The sequence below is a fragment of the Olea europaea genome, unplaced genomic scaffold, assembly GCF_002742605.1.
Source record: "Olea europaea var. sylvestris unplaced genomic scaffold, O_europaea_v1 scaffold2375, whole genome shotgun sequence".
Classification (NCBI taxonomy): Eukaryota; Viridiplantae; Streptophyta; class Magnoliopsida; order Lamiales; family Oleaceae; genus Olea; species Olea europaea.
This window is the reverse complement of record NW_019241891.1, coordinates 22,080-43,033: the sequence shown is the minus strand read 5'-3', so window position 1 is coordinate 43,033 and position 20,954 is coordinate 22,080. Positions and strand designations below refer to the sequence as shown.

Below are 20,954 nucleotides of genomic sequence, written 5' to 3'. Positions count from 1 at the left end.
AAGTCGCATTTATGTACCTTTCGTTCGATAAATACAGGTGTAAAATACATCCTCGAATTAAGGGCAAAGGAAGAATATACTGTTCATACGAAAACAACAAAAAAGTGGAAATGATAAGAACAAGAGAAGAGAACAAAGGGAGTCTGTCATCTCGACATGGTCACGCCCACAAGTCACGTGGTGGAACATTGTTTAAGCCGGAAAATGCGGTTCAGTTTTCATATCCACTCTCAGTCTTCTGAGGATCGCCTCGACAGCCCTCTGGGGGATTGGGGGTGAGGTGGGGTGGGGTGGACCAAGGAATATTTGGACACGGAGAGGGAATATTAATGGTGTTGACGAAGACCAATTAATACAAATTTTTGCCTGCTACTCAAATCCTTTTCCATGATAAAAATTTCTGATAAATTAAAAAAATAGCAAGGAATTTTAACAGATAATATATTCATCAAGGTAGAGAGGAACTCAGTTCCTCTTTCCAATATTCTTTGTGTACACAGTACTCCTTTTGTTTTCTCGGAAACACAATCAATTCCTTCATTACTCTCTCCGTCTCTCTCTCTGCGTGCTGAAGAAAAAGTCTGTGATGCTTCTGCATCCTTAAATACATATCTCCCACTTTTCACTTACTTTTCTTGATAGCTTCATCCCGAAAATTCTGTCTACTCACCGTTTTTTCCTCTGCGTTTTATGAATCTGACTAGTTTTAGTAGCTTCTGCATCTTCCTTAAAGTCTCTGTTCAACTTCTTTCAGTTCTCTATTCAAACCCTAGACCTGTTCTACTTGATAGGTATCTCTCTCTAGATATGCTAGAAAACCATGCAAATAATAAAGTACTCATGATATAATAATCACAGTTCACTCTACTTTTTTCTCTCCTCCGTTTCTCTCTTTTCAAAGCAACTTTCCCTGTTTGTCTCAGATTCGAATTATAATGTTGTTTAGCACAAAGCAAATGAGAAGGAAAGATTCCACCATGCCTGATCTGTCTCTGCAGATCAGCCCTCCATCGATATCAATCTGTGAATCCAAGTATGATCATGGGCTGAAGAAAGTACCTGGCTGCAATACTGAGGGGGGCTCTCCTCATGATTCGACCAGCAGTGGAAGTGATTTGACCCTTGAAAATGGTATCTTTCACCCGGAAAAGAATTTTAATCATCCACCTGTTGAACCCAGTTTGAGTCTTGGATTTGAAACGGCTGGGTCGAATCCTGTTCCGGTTCATATACCGACGCAATTTCATCATTATCAGACTCATTTATATGGGATACGAGGGTTCAAAAGAAGTTCGAGAATGATTAATGGAGTTAGAAGTGCTAGAGCTCCTAGAATGAGATGGACTTCAACTCTTCACAGTCACTTCGTTCATGCAGTTCAGCTCCTTGGTGGCCATGAGAGTATGTCAAAATAATATGAGCTTAATTTCAAACACTTTCATTATCTTCTTCAATATTTATAGCTTACAATATTTTACTTTTACTGCTTTAACAGATTATAAATTATTAAGAAGAAATGAGTTTGATATAGTTTTGTATTCCTCTGCAAATTTTACAGGAGCAACACCAAAATCAGTTCTTGAGTTGATGAATGTGAAGGATCTAACCCTAGCTCATGTGAAAAGTCACTTGCAGGTGGGGTTATTATTTCTTTCTTAAAGTATATGAATAATTTGATATATCATACTTTATAACCCATTACCAATTACAAAAATCTATTTCAGAACAGTGAAAATTCTTTCATTCGTACGCTCATTGGCCTATGATTTTCGGAGGTATAAAATAATCAAATGATAAAAGTGAAATTCCCTTTTCTTGATTCCAAATACTACTTTGCAGTGTGAAGCGGGGAGTTGAATAGTACAGTGTGGTTAGGACAAAAGGCATCACTTATAGGGCCAATCTTGAATTTTTGTTTTAACAGTCTTTTTCTTATGGGTGCTTCCATGCAGATGTATAGAACAGTGAAGAGCACTGAGAAAGGAACTGGTATGTATTTCAAGGACCCATTTTCCATTATTCTCTTTGATTATTAATTTAATGACGACAAAATTTTGCATCAATTCATGAAGTTTGAAAATGTAAATGCGTTGATTTAATGATTACAATTAAATGCAGGTGAAGGACAGACTGACATGGGACTCAAGCACTGCTCGAAAGGGATAGAAGTTGAAGGCTTATCTTGTGAAAATTCTGAAAAGTGAGTGATTTTTTTCTGCAGTTTCATGTCTCTATTTGTCAAGATGTGCAATAAAATCATTTAACAAAAGAGTAAAAACCTCTGAGGAAATGTATCTATTAATTTTGTTCCCACTACAAGATAAAAAAGGAAAAAAAACAAATTACCTTAATATAGTCCCTGTTTGATTAAGTTAAAATAAAATTGTTCAAAACTTTTCAACCATGTATTCCATCAATTTTTATTAAAATCTAGAAAAAAAAATTATTTTTATTTAAACCAAACAAGGGCATAGAAATAGTCACTTCTCAAATATAAAAGATTTCTCCTATAAAATGCAAATTAGTATTTATTTATTGGAAAAGTAAAAAGTAAAAAAGAATATGTAATGTGTCTATTACCTAATTTTTAGAAAAATTTTCTTCTAATGTTCGTGGGTAATGAGAGAACGAATTTGATCTCTATCCATAGTGGGCATAAGTTATAATGTCGTGTTGCCATATCATATTCCACCGCTGACGTGGCAGCAATATATGTCACCACACTTGCATTGAATATTATAAATCTTGTCCACTGTGGGCACGAGATCAAGTTTTATGAGAGTAATGACTTATATTGACGATGTTTGAAAATAATATTTTTAAGGTCCTTTTAAAAGTCAAATGGTTGGCTCAAATCTCTATAATAATGTATAAATAACACGTTTGATTAGGGTGCCATTTGGTGCAATTTAGGGGCTTATTCTATGACCATAGTTGAAATTTGGAAGTGTATTCTTTGTCGAATGTCAGTAAACGTTGGCTGGTCCTTTTTGACTATATTGTTTGTTAAAAAATAATTTATTTTTTTTTATTTTTTTTAAATTCAAAGAATTTGTGGTTGAAAATAAGTTAAAAAAANAAAAAAATGAAATTTTAATAAATTTATACCAAACAGAAGCTTCATTCTTAGTTATCTTCCTTCTCTAAGTGCTTTTCTCTAATGCATTGTTTTCATTCTTTTTTTTTTCAAACAACAGAGCTTCGCTGGCATTTTCTTCCCACGGGCACTTGAGATGTTCGTATGATGAAGATAATATAACAAAGGTACGGTTGACATAACCAAAAGTCTCGACTCATATATATTTCTATGAAATCCATCTATATCTAGGCAAGTGTTTTTCGACCAAACATGTCGGTACCTACTATGTTAATCGTTAAATCATCTTATCTGAGAGTCTATGCTGTTACAATGAGATATATATTTGTGAGCACGTAAATCAATAATTCGTTATTTTGTTAATCCACAGGTTGACGGACTCGAGGCAAACCACGGCACATCTGAGAAGGAGAATTTGGATAGCTGTAATAGCTCATTGTCTTCTTCTGATAAGTTACTTAATCTTGAGTTTACCTTAGGAAGGCCAAGCTTTCAAATGGACCACTCCAACTCCTCCCTTCTCAAGTGTTGAAATTTATAATAGATTTGCCTAATTATGTGTTCAAATAGCTAGGGAACATCTGTAAGAGAGACACATGTTTCCTTTCTGTATTCTCTTTGGAGCTGGAAAGTCAAATTTTGGGCCGAATTTAGCCAAGTATTTAAGCGTGGACTGAGGAACTCAGCAATATCTAACAAATTGATGTCTGTCTGCTGATTGTTTTTCTTTCAATTAAAATGTTGTATCGCAATTCGATGTTATATTATTCAGTACGAGCTGAGGTCATGAAGCGAGAAAAGAGTTTGTCATGCAATGTGAACAGTAAATGATAACCAATAAAGTGGGTCTTATATTTGTACATTTAATAGACCTAATTATTTAATAGCACATCACATGTTACATAAGGTCGTGATCATCCCTAATGAAGATAAATAACATTATTCTTGAGAAAAATATGAGGTAGATTTAAACTTGCCCAAAAAATTTGAATATTAAATGATTCTTTGATTCGTAAGAGAACAAAAACTTGACAAGATTAAGAAAAATCTCACCTCTCTGATCAATTTTAACAAAAATAACATTTAATCGTAGCAAACCCTAACTGGAAAACTCAAAAAGAACCAAACGCTCAACTTTCTCTTTCTCAAGAAAATTCCTTTTGTAACTTCTCTCTTGAAAAATTCCTCCCGCTGCACCACTTATAGCACCACCAAGCCACCAATACATCCACTTCCAGCAGACTCCTCTAGAATATGGAAATGTCTTTTGCCTCTCTTCGTGCTAAAGATTCTAAGGATTGAACTTGAGATTAATTAAAGTTTGGAGCCTGGGAGTTCAGCTACAATGACTCATGACTTATAAAATATGTTTGATATGCTCAACAATTGAATGCATGTATATATAATGCAAGCCTACAAAATCTATACATTTGTTCTCACACCAAGCTAAACTGATCTGTTGACCCCAGAATATGTTGTCAACAGATACCGGATCCACCCGCGCACACGTGAGCCTGGTCTAGCACGCTAAGATACGTGGACGGTCTAGAACTAGTAGTAAAAAGGGGCGTGAGAGCGGCTCAAAGGTGCGGAACGAGAACGTTCGGAATCCGGCGATATATTTGCATAACGATTATACAATAATTACCAATCGATATTTGTAGAATGCGAGTATGAATTCATGTATGTTGCAAGAAAGTAAAATGTAAAGAATTTTGTATTTGTTCATGTTGAATCTTGCATTACCCTTGTGAGAGATATATTACCAATCGATGTTTGTAGAATGCGAGTATGAATTTATGTATATTGCAAGAGAGTAAAATGTAAAGAATGTTGTATTTGTTCGTGTTGAATCTTGCATTACCCTTGTGAGAGATACATGAGGAGTATTTATAGTATTACAACGTATATCGTGGCCCTTGGTTAGGAGTACATGTGGCCTCATCTCATAAGCTTACACGTCCAATTATAGATGTCACATTTGACTTCCTAGCCCGCTACACATTAATTAATTGGTGGCTCTACCACTACGTTAACAAGATAAGGTACTTGCACTCTATAATGGGAGTCTCATCAATCACTGAGGAAGAATTCTCGTGTAAGACCGGAACTCTAGGTAGGAGTGCTGTTTAGAGCCTCAAGACCTCGGAGAAAGATTGGGTCTTAGAAGGAAGGGCCTCGGCTACAAGGTCACTTCGGCATATTAGCTTCGACATTAGCACTTGGGCCATGTCTGGCATGGGGCCTAGGAGCCTTGGATAAAATGTCATGTGGGTCGGAAGAGGTGGGCCATGGGCCCAGTGGGTTGGCCAAGTGTCAATACGTAATAATAGTCCCCCAAGTCTAAGTATGGTCATTTATGTAATGCATGAACTTTTGAATTATTTTTGTACCTCAACTAATAGTCCCCCAAGTCCATGTATAGATATTTATATCATGGTTGGAATTGAAAGTGGTGGTGTTCCTGTGATTGGGAAAGGTGATGAAGAAGTCTTGAACTTGCTGAGACTTGAGAATATGTGGTTGAACTGCGAAGCAGATGAAGAAGTCGAGGCGGTGAATTGGATCAAACCTGTCGAGGCTTGTTAAGATGTGGCTGAACTGCGTAGAAACAAATGTGGAAGCCGAGGCGTTGAAGTGGATGGAACCTCTCGAGGCTTGCTAAGATGTGATTGTCTTCGACGTTTGTGCCAATGATTTGATGTTTTGTTCATGTTACCAAGAAAAGGCTACAGAACCATTTCGACTTCCAAGGCATATACGACTGCTGCATTGAATGTGCAATGATGGCTACAACTGGGGCTTCTAGAAGGAGACGCATTTGGAGAGGTACGTGGAAAGCACGTTTGGATCAGAGTTGTTGATTTTGAAAACGGTTTGAATTCTACGCCTCGAATTCAAACTGCAATGAAGGGCCCAAATTTGATGAGCCTTGATCTGATGGCCGTTGTTTGACCTGAACTTGTATAAAAAGTAGGAGACTCCCATTTTGTGACCTCTCTATCTCTGCAATTCTGTGTTTGTTGAAAATACCATATTTCGACATTGAAGCTTTGCTCTGTTCCTGTTTTTCGGCATCTTTCAGTGTCCTTAGTCAATTGCGTAGGTATTTCTTACGAGAATAACTTGTTTTGTGATCTTTTTCCATTTTCCAAACTTATTCTGATATGGAGTCCACTTCGGGTAGGGGGTAGTCGTCGTCGCGTCGTTTGGGAAGGGGTCAGTTCATAGGAGGGACTCCGAGACCAAAGAGCCCGTAAATTATGAGGAGGAGTGGGGTGCATCCAAGATACCCTCAAATATGACCCAGAATAGGTTGGGGGGGATAAGTGAGATGTACTGCGTGCCTCATAACATAGAAATGTTAGTCCCCGAGGCTGATGAACGGGCTTGCTATCCGAGGCTTGGATGTGTCACAGTCAGTGAATACTTGTTTAAGGCGGGTATGCGTCTTCCTCTGTACCACTTTTTCAGGGCAATGCTAAGGAATTTTATGTTGACGCCGACCCAGGTTCTGTCGAATGGATAGAGCCAGTTGGTGGGGTCTTACTTCCTGTGGAAGGAAGTGTCGATGGGGGAGGATATGCCTTTGCATGTCTTCCAGACCCTCTTCCAGTCCAGAGTCTTGGGCAAAGATGAGTCGAAGGGGTGGCACTACATTACTCCTTGGGGGTTGCATGCCCCTTTTGTGGTAGGATTGCCTTCTTCTATCAAGGGATGGAAGGAGTCGTGGTTCTAGGTTCGGGGCAACTAGCAGACAGTAGTTGGGGACAAAGCCTTGGCTTTTACAATACCGACCCAGTACTACGAAGCTCGTGAGTTCCCCAGCCTAAGCTGTACTTTATATTCTACTGAGCTTTCTGGAATTTGTTTTTTGCTAACTGTTGTCACATGTTTTGTAGACTCGAGTACGAGGTACCAGTTCCAGGAAGCGGATTTTGACGTTATAGAAGACATTTACAAGCGTCCTCTGAACCTTCACGACTTCGATCATCTCATCGACCGAAGCCGTTATTTCCTTGACTTCGGACTTATGGATTCCAAGGGTAAGAAGTGCCTATACTTTGTGATGGAAAAGTTTGCTTATTGATAACCTCTGATCCGTTCCTTCGTATTGCAGGTAAGTTCAGGAGGGGGGAGTACCTCGCTCCCGACATGATCACCATAATAAAGGCCACCACTACTGTTGGGGCCCGACCTCTAAAACCCTGTTCAAGCAGGGCTAAAAAGGTGAGAGGCAAGGTGGAGCGCCTCTCCAAAGTCAATACCTCTCAAGCTGCCGAGGAGGAGGCTCTAAGGAAAGAGAAAGACAAGGAGCCTCAAGGAAAAGAGAAAGTTCCTGAGGACTCCCAGAAGAAGAGGAAGTTGGACCACCTTACCAGTTCTTCGGGGAAGTTTGGGACTTCCATTTCCCAAACCAGCATGGACTCCTAACCAGCAAAGCTCATGGACTCTGCCATAAAGACGGTGAAGGTGGAGATGGTTTGGAAGGCCGAGGCGGAGGAGGTGGTAGAAGAGGCAGCGAGGCTGGCTGCATTAAAGGCAGAAGTGGAGGCTACGCGGCAGAAGCCCGTAAGGACCCAGGGAAAATCCCCTAAGTTCCTTGCTGGGTGTGAAGAAGAGCTTGCCTCTACTTTGTTGGAGGCTCTTCCTGAAGAGGTCCGGGGTGCTGCAGCCAGTTTTTACAAATTTTGGATTGATAGGTGGGTGCTGCACGCCTCGTCCTGCGATGTCATTGACCTCTCAAGGGCCTTGGTAAGCTAAAGCGCAAGGACATTTGGCCTCGCGTTAGAGTGTATGGAGGTCCTCACTTACTTCCAAGCGAGGACCATGTCCTCAGAAAAGAAGGTAGCCTCTGTTGAGGAGGAGTTGAAGAGGTTGAGAGCCGAGGCAGATGAGACTAAGGCCCAAAAAGTTGAAGATGCTGCCAAGTTGGAATCTACCTTGGCCCAAATAGAGGCCTTGAAGAAGGAGGCATATGAGTCTCGGTGTGAGGTGGCCTCCCTCACTAAAAAGGTGGAGACGTTAAATAATCATCAGAAGGTCACTGTTGAGACTCTGGAAAAAACAAACCTTGAGCTTGCTGGGGCCAAGGATGCATATAACTTTCTGAATAACTAAATAAAATGGCATGTTGATGAACTGGCCAAGGCGAGGGAGGCAGCCAAGGTGGCGGGAGAGGAGGCAGTTAAGGAGTTCATTGCCAATTTCCACAACACTGAGGAGTACTGGAGCTTCAGCGCATACCAGAGGAACTTTGGCTACACTGAGGTGATGGAAAGGGCTGAGGAACTTTACCTAGGCTACGACCTGTCTCAACTTAGGTCTGAGTTTGTGGATGAGGTACCTCAGACCCCAGCTGATGGAGCAGTAGGGGAAGAAGCAGCTGAAAGGACTGAAGAGGGGCCTGACGCTCAAGCTGTTGAGGCTCCTGCTGCAAAGGCGCTCCCTCCATCATCTGAAGCTTAGTGTAGGATTCCTTTTCAGTTTCTATCAATGTACTGGCCTTGAGTCCACCTCTTGTAATGTACTCAATATTAATGAATGCCATATTTTGCAAAGTTTTGCTTTCTTTTCAATATCAAGTGCATGCATCTCGGTAAATAATCAAGCATAAGTTTGAGTTAGCAATTTGAACTTGACATCTGGCTTCAAGGTGAGCTAATAATCAAGACATATAAATGATGACTTAATGGGTTGTACTTAGGCTCCATCACTTTGAGATAAACCACGATGTCCAAATTGCACTTAGATTATTTGACTGAATCTTTCTATTGAGTTCGAATGGTGGATGAGATATGCATGTTGAGGCATGTGGAGTGAGCCTCCAATTTCAAGTGAGGTGACTCCAGAGTTGGGGATCTGGATCTCTCTTCCAAGGCTCCCACGCTTCCCTACATGGTGGATGGTGCAGCCATGTAGAGGCTTCTCCCATTGGCGTTCAGCCTCGCCAAAGGAAGGCATGTGGAGTGAGCCTCGGAGTCTAAGCGAGGTGGCCCCAAAGTTGGGTGTCTGGACCTTTCCTCCGAGGCTCCCACACTTTCCTACATGGTGGACAGTGCAGCCATGTAGAGGTTTCTCCCATTGGCGTTCAGCCTCGCCAAAGGAAGGCATGTGGAGTTAGCCTCGGAGTCCAGGCGAGGTGACCCCAGAGTTGGGTGTCTAGATCTCACCTCCAAGGCTCCCACGCTTCCCTACGTGGTGGATGGTGCAGCCATATAGAGGCTTCTCCCATTGGCGTTCAACCTCGTCAAAGGAAGGTATGTGGAGTGAGCCTCGGAGTCTAGGTAAGGTGACCCCAGAATTGGTGTCTGGACCTCTCCTCCGAGGCTCCCACGCTTCGAGAGTCGTATCTAAATTTAATGACATTTTATTGAAGCTGAAACAGCTACATAAGCTGGGAAAGATCATCCAGCGATGCGATACATTCACTGGTAGTAAATTCTGAGATGCTCAATGTTCCATGGACAAGGCTGTGCCTTGCCCTCCATATCTTCGATTTTGTAGCTGTCGGGTCGGAGTTCTTCTTTAACTCTGTAAGGGCCTTCCCAATTTAGACCCATGGTACCTTCTTCAGGTCCTTTAGAGGAGAGGAAGACTCTCTTAAGGACCAGGTCATTAATTCGGAAGAACATTTTCTTCACCTTAGAATTGAAGTATTTGGTCATTTTCCTTTGGTAAGCGGTGAGCCTCAGCTGGGAGTCATCTCTTCTTTCAGTAATGAAGTCGAGCTTGAACCTTCGTAGCTCGTCATTAGATATTTCGCTGAAGTGCAGACGACGCGGTGATGGTAAGCAACCTCGACTGGGCTCATGGCTTCAGTTCCATATGCTATGAGGAAAGGAGTTTCTCCCGTGGGAGTTCTGGTCGTAGTTCGGATTGCCCAAATAACTTGAGGCAGCTCATCAACCTAGGCTCCCTTTGATGCATCAAGTTTTCTTTTGAGGACATGTTTGATCCTCTTGTTTATAGCTTCAACTTGGCCATTGGCTTGAGGCGTTGAGAAGTGTTTCTTGATTCCAAGTTCTTCGCATAGGTTCCTGACCTTTTTATTGTCGAACTGCCTTCCATTGTCTAAAACTATGGTGTGGGAAATTCCGAACCGGCATATAATATTCTTCCAAAAGAACTTGGAGGTATTTGCTTCTGTGATTTTTGCTAGCAGTTCGGCTTCAACCCACTTCGTGAAGTAATCAATGGCCACAGTAGTGAAGTTCGCGCCTCCTTTGCCTTTGGGCAGAGGACCTATCAAATCCATGCCCCACTTGGAGAAGGGCCATGGGCTGGAGACGGCAGTTAGCTCCTGCGAGAGTTTCCTCTGAATGGGGGAGAACCGTTGGCACTTGTCACATTTGCACACGAACTGAAGCGCATCCTTTTTCAAGGTGGGCCAATAGTACCCTTACCTCAGTACCTTTTGTGCCAAGGCTATTCCTCCTGAATGATTGCCACAAACACCTTCGTGAATTTTCCTCAGAATAGAAGTGGCCTCGTCTCCCCCCACGCAGTGAAGAAGTGGGGAGGAGAAGCTTCTTTTGTAAAGTATGTCATCAACGAAGAGGAAATGAGCTGATCTCCTTCTCGCTTGTAGGCCTCATCTTTGTCAGTAGGTAGGATTTGGTCCTTTAGGTAGGCTATGATTAGTTGCATCCATGTGGGGGTTCCTTCGACCCATATCACCTCAGAGGTGTCGGTAGACGACGTGAGGAGGTGCTCAATTGGTACTATAGCAAGTAGTTCGGAGTCTCTGTTGCTCGCGAGTTTGGAGAGAGCATCTGCATGTGCATTCTCGAGACGAGAGATCTGCATTATTTCGAATTTTTCAAAAGATGGTAAGAGGTTCATCCCCATCTTCAAGGAGGCCATGATTTTATCTTTAGCTGAAAAATTGTCATTCACTTGGCTCACAACCAACTGGGAGTCACTGTTGATACGTAGCCTTCTTACTTGCATTTTTTTGGCTAATCTGAGGCCCGCAAGGAGCGCCTCATACTTAGCAGCGTTGTTGGTGGCCTTAAATCCGAATCTTACGGCTGAGTTCAGCTTGTGACCTTCTGGGCTGACAAGGATTATCCCAACTCCCGAACCTGTATCTCCAATCAAATCGTCCACGAACAAGTTCCACGTGGGGGGCTCAACAGGTTTCATAACCTCCTCCATCTTAGGTACATTGGTGAACTCTGCTACAAAATCTGCTAAAGCTTGGCTCTTGATAGCTGCTCTTGTCTTAAAGACAATGTCGAATTCACTTAACTCTACTGCCCATTTCAGTAGTCTTCCCGAGGGATCCGGCTTCTGTAGTACTTGCCTCAAAGGGAAGTTGGTCAGAATGTGAATGGTGTGTGCTTGGAAGTAGGGCCTCAGCTTTCTAGAGGCTGTGTACAAGGCTAAGGCGAGCTTCTCCAAATCGGGATAGCGAGTTTTCGGAGATAGGAGTGCCTCGCTGGTGTAATATACGGGAAGTTGGGTGGTTCCTTCTTCTCCGGTTAGAACCACACTAATGATCTCATTGGAGACGGCCAGGAATAGTTGAAAGATATCACTGGGCTTTGGCTTGGAGAGGAGAGAGGCCTGCCCTAGATGCCTTTTCAGGCCCTGGAAGGCCTCTTCACATTCCTTATTCCATTTGAATTTCTTCCCGACTTTCAATACCTTGAAGAACGGGAGGCATTTATCGGTGGCCTTGGAAACAAAGCGACTAAGGGCTACCACCCATCCCGTTAGGCTTTGGACTTCCTTGGGTTCCTGGGGTGATCTCATCTCGAATAAGGCATTGATCTTTTCAGGGTCAGCTTCGATTCTTCTTTGGTTGACCATGTACCCCAGGAACTTGCCAGAGGCAACGCTAAAAACGCACCTGAGGGGGTTGAGCTTCATCTGTACCTCCTGAGGATTCGAAAAGTGTTATCCAAGTACGTCACATGGTCGTCCACCTTCAGGCTTTTCACAAGCATATCGTCAACGTAGACTTCCATTGTCTTGTTGATGAGGTCTACAAACATTTTGTTGACAAGCCTTTGATAGGTGGCCCCGATGTTTTTCAACTCGAAGGGTATCATCTTGTAGCAGTAAAGGCCTCTGCCAGTGATAAAGGAGGTGTTCTCCTCATCAAACGGGTACATGGGTATTTGGTTGTAGCCAGAGTAGGCATCCATGAAGCTCAGGAGCTCATGCCCGGCGGTGGACTCTACTAATTGATCAATTTTCGGAAGTGGGACGCTGTCTTTGGGACATGCCTTATTGAGATTGGTAAAGTCAATACATACCATCCACTTACCGTTGTGCTTCTTGACTAGCACTGGATTGGAGACCCACTTCGGGTAGATGACCTCTCTAATGAAGCCATTCTCGATTAGTTTCTGCATTTCTTCCTTCAGAGCCTCATATCTTTCTGGGTTGAGAGCTCTTCTCTTCTGTCTGTGCGGTGTAACCTTAGGATCTATTTTTAGGTGGGGCAGCTGACCTTGGGGTCTATGCCCGCCATGTCCTCATGCCTCCAGGCAAAGACGTCAAGGTTCTTTTAGAGAAAGTCTTTCAATTTTTCTTTCATGCCGTTGCTCAGGCCTATGCCCACTTTCAACACCTTCACGGGGTTGTGGGGGTCGATCGAGAAGCTTTCTAGTTCTTCAACCGGAGTTGCTTGGGGTTCGTGCTCAATCACGCGGGGATCGATCTCATTGATCATAGAGAGTCCTTCCTGCTCGGGAGGTGCGTTGATCATGTCAACATCCTCTCGTTCGGGAGGGGCCTCACTTGGGACGTCGGCCATAGCCACATCAGTCAGGATGACATGTATGTCTCGGGGTTAGACCTTTCCGATGGAGCTCAGGTAGCACTCTCTGGATCCTCTTTGGTCACCTTTCATTGTTATCACCCCGTTCTCAGTTGGGAGTTTCATGCATAAATGGTGGATGGAAGTGACGGCTCCCAACTTCTTCAGGGTTTGTCTACCCAAGACTCTGTGGTAGGTCGACCAACTGTCTACAATAAGAAATTCTATGAAGTTCATGGTGGTTTGGGGGGACTCTCCCATCTCTACCGCCAATGTTATCTTTCCTCTCGGAGTGACACTATCTTTGGTAAATCTATATAGAGGAGTGGTGGTGGGCATCAGCTCGTGGTCCAGGATCATCTTGTCAAAGGTGGACCCGAACAGGATGATAACGGAGCTACCGTTGTCTACTAGCATTCGCTTGAGTCCATTTCGGGCCACAACGACCCTTACCACAAACGCATCACAATGGGGGTAGTGAACCCCTTCAGAGTCCTCTTGGGTGAAGATGATGGGCGGTACTTGGTTTTTTCAGGATCTACTGTCCACGATATAACTGGTCAGTGGGAGGCATTTGACCTCTCGGGTGTAATTCTATTTTGCATTTCGAGTTTTCCCTCCCACGTAGGGGCCTCTAAATATGGTGTCTATTTCGTGAATAGGGGCCTCCTCTCGTGCATGGCGGTCCTCATGATGCTTGTGTCCTTCCCTAGTTCTATCCGTGCCCTGTTTCCTTCGATGGGGAGAGATATCTCGCTGGCGAGGAGCGGCCTCCTCACGCCTAAGTCGTTGGTCATTCCTAGGAGGGCTTGTTCGCCTGTAGCGAATCATTCCTTCTGTCTTGGGAGTTTTCTCATCGGTTGTAGTATGTGTACTCTTGACACTCAGAAGTGCCATGACTGTAGGAGCGGTGGTACGTACAATAATCGAGGGGTTCTGATTAGGCCTATTCCTAGGTCCTGAACTGCGCCCCCGGCCTCTTCCTCGATGGGGGGCCTGTTATAAAGTTCCTGCTTGCGGGTCGGTAGTTATTGGATTGACATCTTCAATGCCAAAGTTGGAATTGCGTTCAAAGTGGTTGTAGCAAGTGCTTGCCCTGAATTTCCATTACCAGGTAGGTTCATCTAGTAGTCCATCAGATGGGAGGTCGGTCCCCTGGCGCGCTATCTTTGTTGAGGTGGGAGGCCTCCGCTGGCTCGATTTCGGTGCTCAATTAATTCTTCACCAATAATCTCTCATCTCATCATTTCCAAGAGGGCGTGATAGGTGACGGGATCTTGGTTTTGCACGTCTCTCCAGAACAGGGTGTTCATATTCAGACCTCTTCTTAGGGCTGACAAAGCTTCACGATCGATAACTTGCATGCAATACATCATTTCATCGATAAAACGTGATAAAAAGATTTTTAGGGATTACCCATGTGCCTGCCTCATGTCTTGAAGGTGCTAGATGGGGGATTCTCCCTCCTTGCTCACTGGAAACCTCTTTAGGAAAGTGGTCTTGAATTCTGGCCAACTCCTTATGCTCCCAGGTGGCAGTCGACTATACCAGATTTCAGCCGCTCCACTAAGTGTCAAATGAAAAGCTCTACACTTCACAGCTAGGGTGGTGCCTCTAAGGCTCATGTGAGTTTTATAAGCGCTTAGATGTTTCTTCGGGTCGCCTCTCCCATCATACTTTGGTATCTTGGGCATCACATAGTGGCTCAGAACCTAGGCATTCCTTAGTTTCCTTGAGAATGGCAGATTTTCATCATCGTCGTCCAAGTCACAGGACATTTGCTGCTCATCTGAGTCATTATTTTCCTCGGCTTCATACTTGGGTATTTGATGAGAGGGTCTAGCTTGTGTCCTAACCTCCTCTTCCCTTCTTTGGCGCCTATTTCTAGGTGGAGCAGCACGTGAGCATTCTCATGCCTTTTCTCCGGCTGATGAGACATTGGAGATGGGGCTATGGTCTATTTTGAAGCTCACTTTGTTGTTGCCTGTGCCTCGGTTCTGCGGGGCTAATTCTGTCAAAGACGCTGTTAGACTTCCTAGGTCTTTGCTCTGGCTCATATGCTGGAGGAAAGTTGTCCTGGTTATGCCAGGCCTCGGTGGGTCGGCTAGCAGCATAATTGGAGGAAACATCAACTTTTACTTCCCTCTCCATGGGGCTCTTGCCTCGACTGTATTCTGTCGGTACATCCCTTTAGTTTTGAACTTTCTCATCTTGGTCGTAATATTCTTGGAGTGCATAGGGAGGAATGGGAAAGCCTCCCTGGCTCTACAACCATATTTTGGCTAGCAATGTCCCTCATGTTTGCGGCCATGGTGGCCATTTCCCTTGACAATTGAGCGGCCATTCGCATGCCATCTCTTCTGTGGTGGTGGTGAGGTCAATGCCGAGCTGTAGGGACAGTTTCAAGTGGGGGCATTCCCACATTTTCTCTTACCCTCCTAGAGGGTACATTCTCGTCGGAACTCATTCTCTTCTGCTCCAATCTCAGATTGTTGCTAAGTTGTGGGGCTTCCACAAAAGAACAAGTCCTTTTTCAAGGGAGGTACCTAAATATTCTTTTTGATAAACTTCCTCCACACGGTTGCTCGTGGTTATAGTATGGTTTTCCACAGATGTCGTCAATCTGTTGACCCCAGAATATGTTGCCAACAGACACCGGATCCACTCGCGCGGACGTGAGCCTGGTCCAGCACGCTAAAACATGTGGATGGCTAGAACTAGTAGTAAGAAGGGGCGTAGGAGCGGCTCAAAGGCGCGGGACGAGAACGTTCGGAATCTGGCGATATGTTTGCATAAAGATTGTACAATAATTATCGATAGATGTTTGTAGAATGCGAGTATGAATTCATGTATATTGCAATAGAGTAAAATGTAAAAAATGTTGTATTTGTTCTTGTGTTGAATCTTGCATTAACCTTGTGAGAGATACATGGAGAGTATTTATAGTATTACAACGTAGATCGTAACCTTGATTGGGAGTACACGTGGGTTGATCTTGTAAGCTTACATGTCCAATTATAGGTGTCACATTTGACTTCCTAGCCTACTATACATTAATTAATTAGCGGGTCTGCTACTACGTTGACAAGACAAGGTACTTGCACTCTATGATGGGTGTCCCATCAATCACTCAGGAAGGATCCTCGTGTAAGACCGGATGTCTGGGGAGGAGTGTTGCTTAGAGCCTCAAGACCTCGGAGAAAGATTGGACCTCAAAAGGACGGGCCTCGGCTACAAGGTCACTTCGGCATATTAGATTCGGCATTAGCACTTGGGCCATGTCTGGCATGGGGATTAGGAGCCTTGGATAAAATGTCACGTTGGTCGGAAGAGGTGGGCCATGGGTCCAATGGATCGACCAAGTGTCAATACGTAACACGATCTATCCTAAAACTTTCTAGTGGATTTGAAATGTACCATGAATGCTAATGAATGTCAACATGATGATAGATCGAACACCAAAACTGAACATGATGTGTTTATTATAATTGAAAACTTCATCATGTAATCTTCAATAATATATACTTAACTAATCTAATAGCAAACGCGATCTCTTATCCATAGTGAGTAGGAGATACTTTGTCTACAGCTAACATGGTAATGGTTGACTTGCTAATGTGGCGTTGTTACGTCAACAGTGGGCAAGATATCTCCTATTCGTTATAGATAGAAAATCAATTCTAATTTAAATAAAACATGATTTTAATTTTTAATAAACTACTAGCTCAGTAAAAAAACATTACTATATATTATATTTATGATTGAGAAAATATCAAAAGTAACAGTTTACCTGTAAAATATACTACTATAAATTATTACCTACATTTTTGTTTGTGATAAATAAAGTTGAGTGCTTTATTCTACAAGGTCATACTGTTTTCTACTTCATAATTAGGCGATCAAGTTGTCATGATTATTGATGGTTAATAACATCTAGGTAGAGACTAGAGACACTACTATAACTAGAATGTATTGGAGTAAGCCACATGAATAGTTTGAGACCCATATGCCAAAAAATTGAAGATTGAAGACCTAAATGCACAAATTCCATAAGTTGGGGACTTCTGTTATTATTCTTCAAAATAAATAATAATAAAATTGAGGTCTTTGCTATGTGCCTCTTTGGTTTTACATTATTGTTATTTATCGTCTTGTAAATTTCACTTGTTCATTCTCCATCTTATATTATGCCTACAATCTAACTTTTGACGTCGTGCTCAGCAATATTTAGCCCTTGTTTGTCTTTTTGTAAAACGAAACTCTTGAATTCTCGTATCACTTTCAATCACACATTTACAAAATAAAATATTTGAAATTTAAACCTAAATTTTTTTTACTATTTTTAATTACATATATTTTTTTATTAAAAAAATCACTATTTAAAACATCATTTCTCAAAATAACGACCATCAAACAATGGCTTATATTTTAGCAATATAGACAAATAGAAATGGCTATACATTTATCTATTTGAGTAGAATCTTAAATAAATCAGAGAATTATTTTGGCCCAACCTATACGTGACATCTCACTGATCACTTGCAATGGATTCTCCATTTTGCTTTTATTCTCCTGAATTGGTGCATTATTCCAAATTCAACGTGGCGTCAAAATATGAAAAATATCAAACGCCGTGATAAATGCTTTCTGCCTTTGACTTGTGGATATTACTCCCCGGAATGAAACTGGAGAACCACAGAATGTATGATGCTTATCAATATCTTTAGTAACTTTGCAGTGAACTAGATTCTGGAATGCCATGTATCTTGCCAATAAACTGTTCTAGATTTTGGTATGTTTCATGCTGATTTCCCGTTGTTCATGGTGAAATTTGTTTATAAATTGAGTTGTAATATTTCATTTCTAAACACGTTCACTGAATCATTTCTCAATTGAAGCAATGGATTGTTTTTCACTTTTACTAGCCATTAGCTTGTTTGTTTCCTCAATCTTTCTCTATTATGTATGGAATGGTGGAAGAAAAAAGGATAAAGGTGGCAACTTGGCTGGAAAAGCGCCTGAACCGAAGGGTGCTTGGCCAATTCTCGGCCACCTCCACTTGTTGGGCGGCGCTAATCAGCTTCTGTATCGAACTCTCGGTGCTATGGCTGATGAATACGGGCCAGCATTCAATATTCGCCTTGGTAGTCGACGAGCTTTTGTGGTGAGCAATTGGGAAGTTGTTAAAGAATGCTTCACTGTAAATGACAAAGCTCTTGCGAGTCGGCCTATGACTGTTGCTGCTAAGCACATGGGCTATAATTATGCTGTGTTTGGGTTTGCTCCCTACAGCCATTTCTGGCGTGAGATGAGAAAGATTGCTACATTTGAGCTTCTTTCGAATCGTCGCCTTGAAATGCTCAAACATGTTCGAGTTTCTGAAATCGACATGGGGATTAAGGAGCTATACAGATTATGGATACAGAATGGATCTTGTCCATTTCTTGTTGAACTTAATCGATGGCTTGAAGATTTGACACTGAATTTAATAGTTCGTATGGTGGCTGGAAAAAGATATTTTGGTGCTGGGAGTACATGTGATGATATGGAGGCAAGGCGATGTCAAAAGGCGATTAGCGAGTTCTTCCATCTAATTGGGATTTTTACCTTATCAGATGCATTTCCAAATATGCAGTGGATGGATCTCCAAGGGCACGAAAAGGCCATGAAGAGGACTGCCAAGGCGCTCGACTCCATACTCGAGAGCTGGCTAGAAGAGCATCGCCAAAGACGAAAATCTGAAGAAACTGAACCAATGAGCAATGAGAGCGACTTCATTGATATAATGTTATCCCTACAAAAAGAAGAGCGCCTTTCTGGTTTTCAACACGATTCAGACACAAGTATCAAGTCCACTTGCCTAGTACGTATATAGCCCTTGTTTGGTCCCCATTTCTTAGAACTCATTTTCATATTACCCACAACTATTATGGACATTTCTTAATGTAGTTATACATCTAGGTAGTTACTCATAACTTTTATCGACGGACTAATATTTCTATTGCTTGTATTATGCGCCTAGGCACTTATTCTTGGTGGAAGCGACACATCTGCAGGCACACTAACATGGGCTATTTCCTTACTCTTGAACAACAAAGATTTGCTAAAAAAGGCTCAAGAAGAAATAGATTTCCACGTTGGGACAGAGAGGCAAGTTGATGAATCAGACATAAAAAACCTTTTGTATCTTCAAGCCATTATCAAAGAAACCCTAAGGTTATATCCAGCCGGTCCACTTCTAGGACCCCGTGAAGCGATGGAAGATTGCACCATAGCTGGCTATAACGTTCCCGCAGGCACTCGATTGATAGTAAATGTATGGAAAATCCAAAGGGATCCAACAGTTTGGAACAATCCATCTGATTTCAAACCTGAAAGATTCTTGACTAGCCATATAGATGTTGATGTAAAAGGCCAGCAATTTGAACTTATTCCCTTTGGCTCGGGGAGGCGTTCGTGTCCAGGTGCATCGTTTGCTCTCCAAGTTTTGCATCTTACTCTAGCCCGTCTCCTCCAAGCGTTCGACTTTGCTACTCCAATGAATCAACCAGTCGATATGAAAGAAAGTCCTGGTTTAACCATACCAAAGGCAACGCCATTAGAGGTTCTCCTAAGTCCGCGCCTAACGGCCGAGCTCTACGGTCATAGCCGCATCGCTTGATCTTCGTCCATTTACCAGTTTGTCGAAAATAACTGTTGATGATGATGTGTGTGTGTGTGGAATACATCAGATCAGCAACTGTTAACAATAAGGAAAAAGAAATTGAGGGCGAGAATCACTTATTCTATGTTTTTATTTAATTTGATGGTAAACATATCCCCCACCATATTTTATAATTACGTAATATTTTTATTTGATAAAGGTCCATGGCCCTTTTTATTATCATATATATATGTGTTCAATTTTTTATATTGCATTCTTAATCTCAAATTAATACAAATTATCCTTATGACGATTTTCATTAAAACATTTCATTAAAATGGAATAAAATAACTTGTTTGCACTTCGTACAATTAAATTAGTGTGTGTATATATATATAATTTTAAAGCATGGTAATATAATTTTTGAACAAGAATTGTGATAAAGGGCGAAAAAATTGCTAGTTAATAAAAATGTTAAAGATAAAAATATAATGAAAAAAGTTAATAATAATAATAATAATAATAATAATAATAAATGTGACTACGAGTAAAGGTTAAGGTCTATAATCTATCCCTAACTAGGGATGTCAAACGGGCCGCTCGGCTTATGGGCAGCTCGGGCTTGTCAAATGATGAGCCCGAGTTGAGTAGGGGGCTCAATCCCACTCGGCTCGTCGAGCTCATGAGCGGTTCGTGGACCGTGTGCCCACGAGCCATTTTTGACGAGCCCATGAGCTCGGGTCGTGGTTTCACGGGGTGCATTTCTTCTTAGTACAGAAAGGGACACCGTGCGGTAGTAGTCTGCTCCGTCAGACTACCTTCCGCCTTTTCTCGATCGTATCGCGACGAAAGCAAATTTGATTACAATTTTGTAGAAAGCTTACAATAGAGAATTTGAATACATCGAAAGTAAATTGAACATTGATTGATGAAAACTGATCATTACAATTGACGAAAGTCAAAAATTACAATTGCTAGTGCACGAGGCGGACACCAGTGAACTTGAAAGATTTTTAAATGACTAATACCCCCTATAATAGCATTCGAAACAAAAATCTAAGTGACAGAAGTAGACGTTTAAAAGACGAGGAATCATACTAAACGTTTACTAATATCAGAGTTATTTTACAACTGAAATAACTATTACAATAAAAAAAATTATAACTCAAACTTGAAATAATATTTACAATGTGCGGCCGAAGTTGGGCAAACTGCGGCTGCGATATTGTCAAGGGGCTAAGTAAAGCTGCGGTCCTTGACATTCTCCCCCATTTGTTTTGACGACATCCTCGATGTCATCAATATATGATATGCTTCAATTAATGGTTTGAAGGCTCCGAGATCTTTTTCTCTTTCTCAAGTATTCTCCTGGCTGCTGGATCCAATCCAGTTGACCAAGTACTCTTGATGATCTTTTCTAGAAGGTTGAGTGATTCGATGGT

General features: G+C 42.1%; 2 protein-coding genes across 2 annotated transcripts; both read left to right on the top strand.

Annotated features, from left to right (window-relative positions):
• Positions 1 to 397: 397 nt before the first annotated feature.
• On the top strand, positions 398 to 3,849 carry LOC111381795 (probable transcription factor KAN4). Its single transcript, XM_023005627.1, has 6 exons — positions 398 to 1,401; positions 1,559 to 1,635; positions 1,953 to 1,989; positions 2,119 to 2,200; positions 3,198 to 3,264; positions 3,468 to 3,849. The coding sequence occupies exons 1-6, from the start codon at positions 936 to 938 to the stop codon at positions 3,627 to 3,629; spliced, it is 891 nt and encodes a 296-aa protein (XP_022861395.1). The 5' UTR covers positions 398 to 935; the 3' UTR covers positions 3,630 to 3,849.
• A 13,912-nt stretch (positions 3,850 to 17,761) lies between these two features.
• Positions 17,762 to 19,752, top strand: LOC111381794 (cytochrome P450 82C4-like). The gene is made up of 2 exons (XM_023005626.1): positions 17,762 to 18,732; positions 18,892 to 19,752. The coding sequence occupies exons 1-2, from the start codon at positions 17,770 to 17,772 to the stop codon at positions 19,528 to 19,530; spliced, it is 1,602 nt and encodes a 533-aa protein (XP_022861394.1). The 5' UTR covers positions 17,762 to 17,769; the 3' UTR covers positions 19,531 to 19,752.
• The last annotated feature ends 1,202 nt before the right edge of the window (positions 19,753 to 20,954 follow it).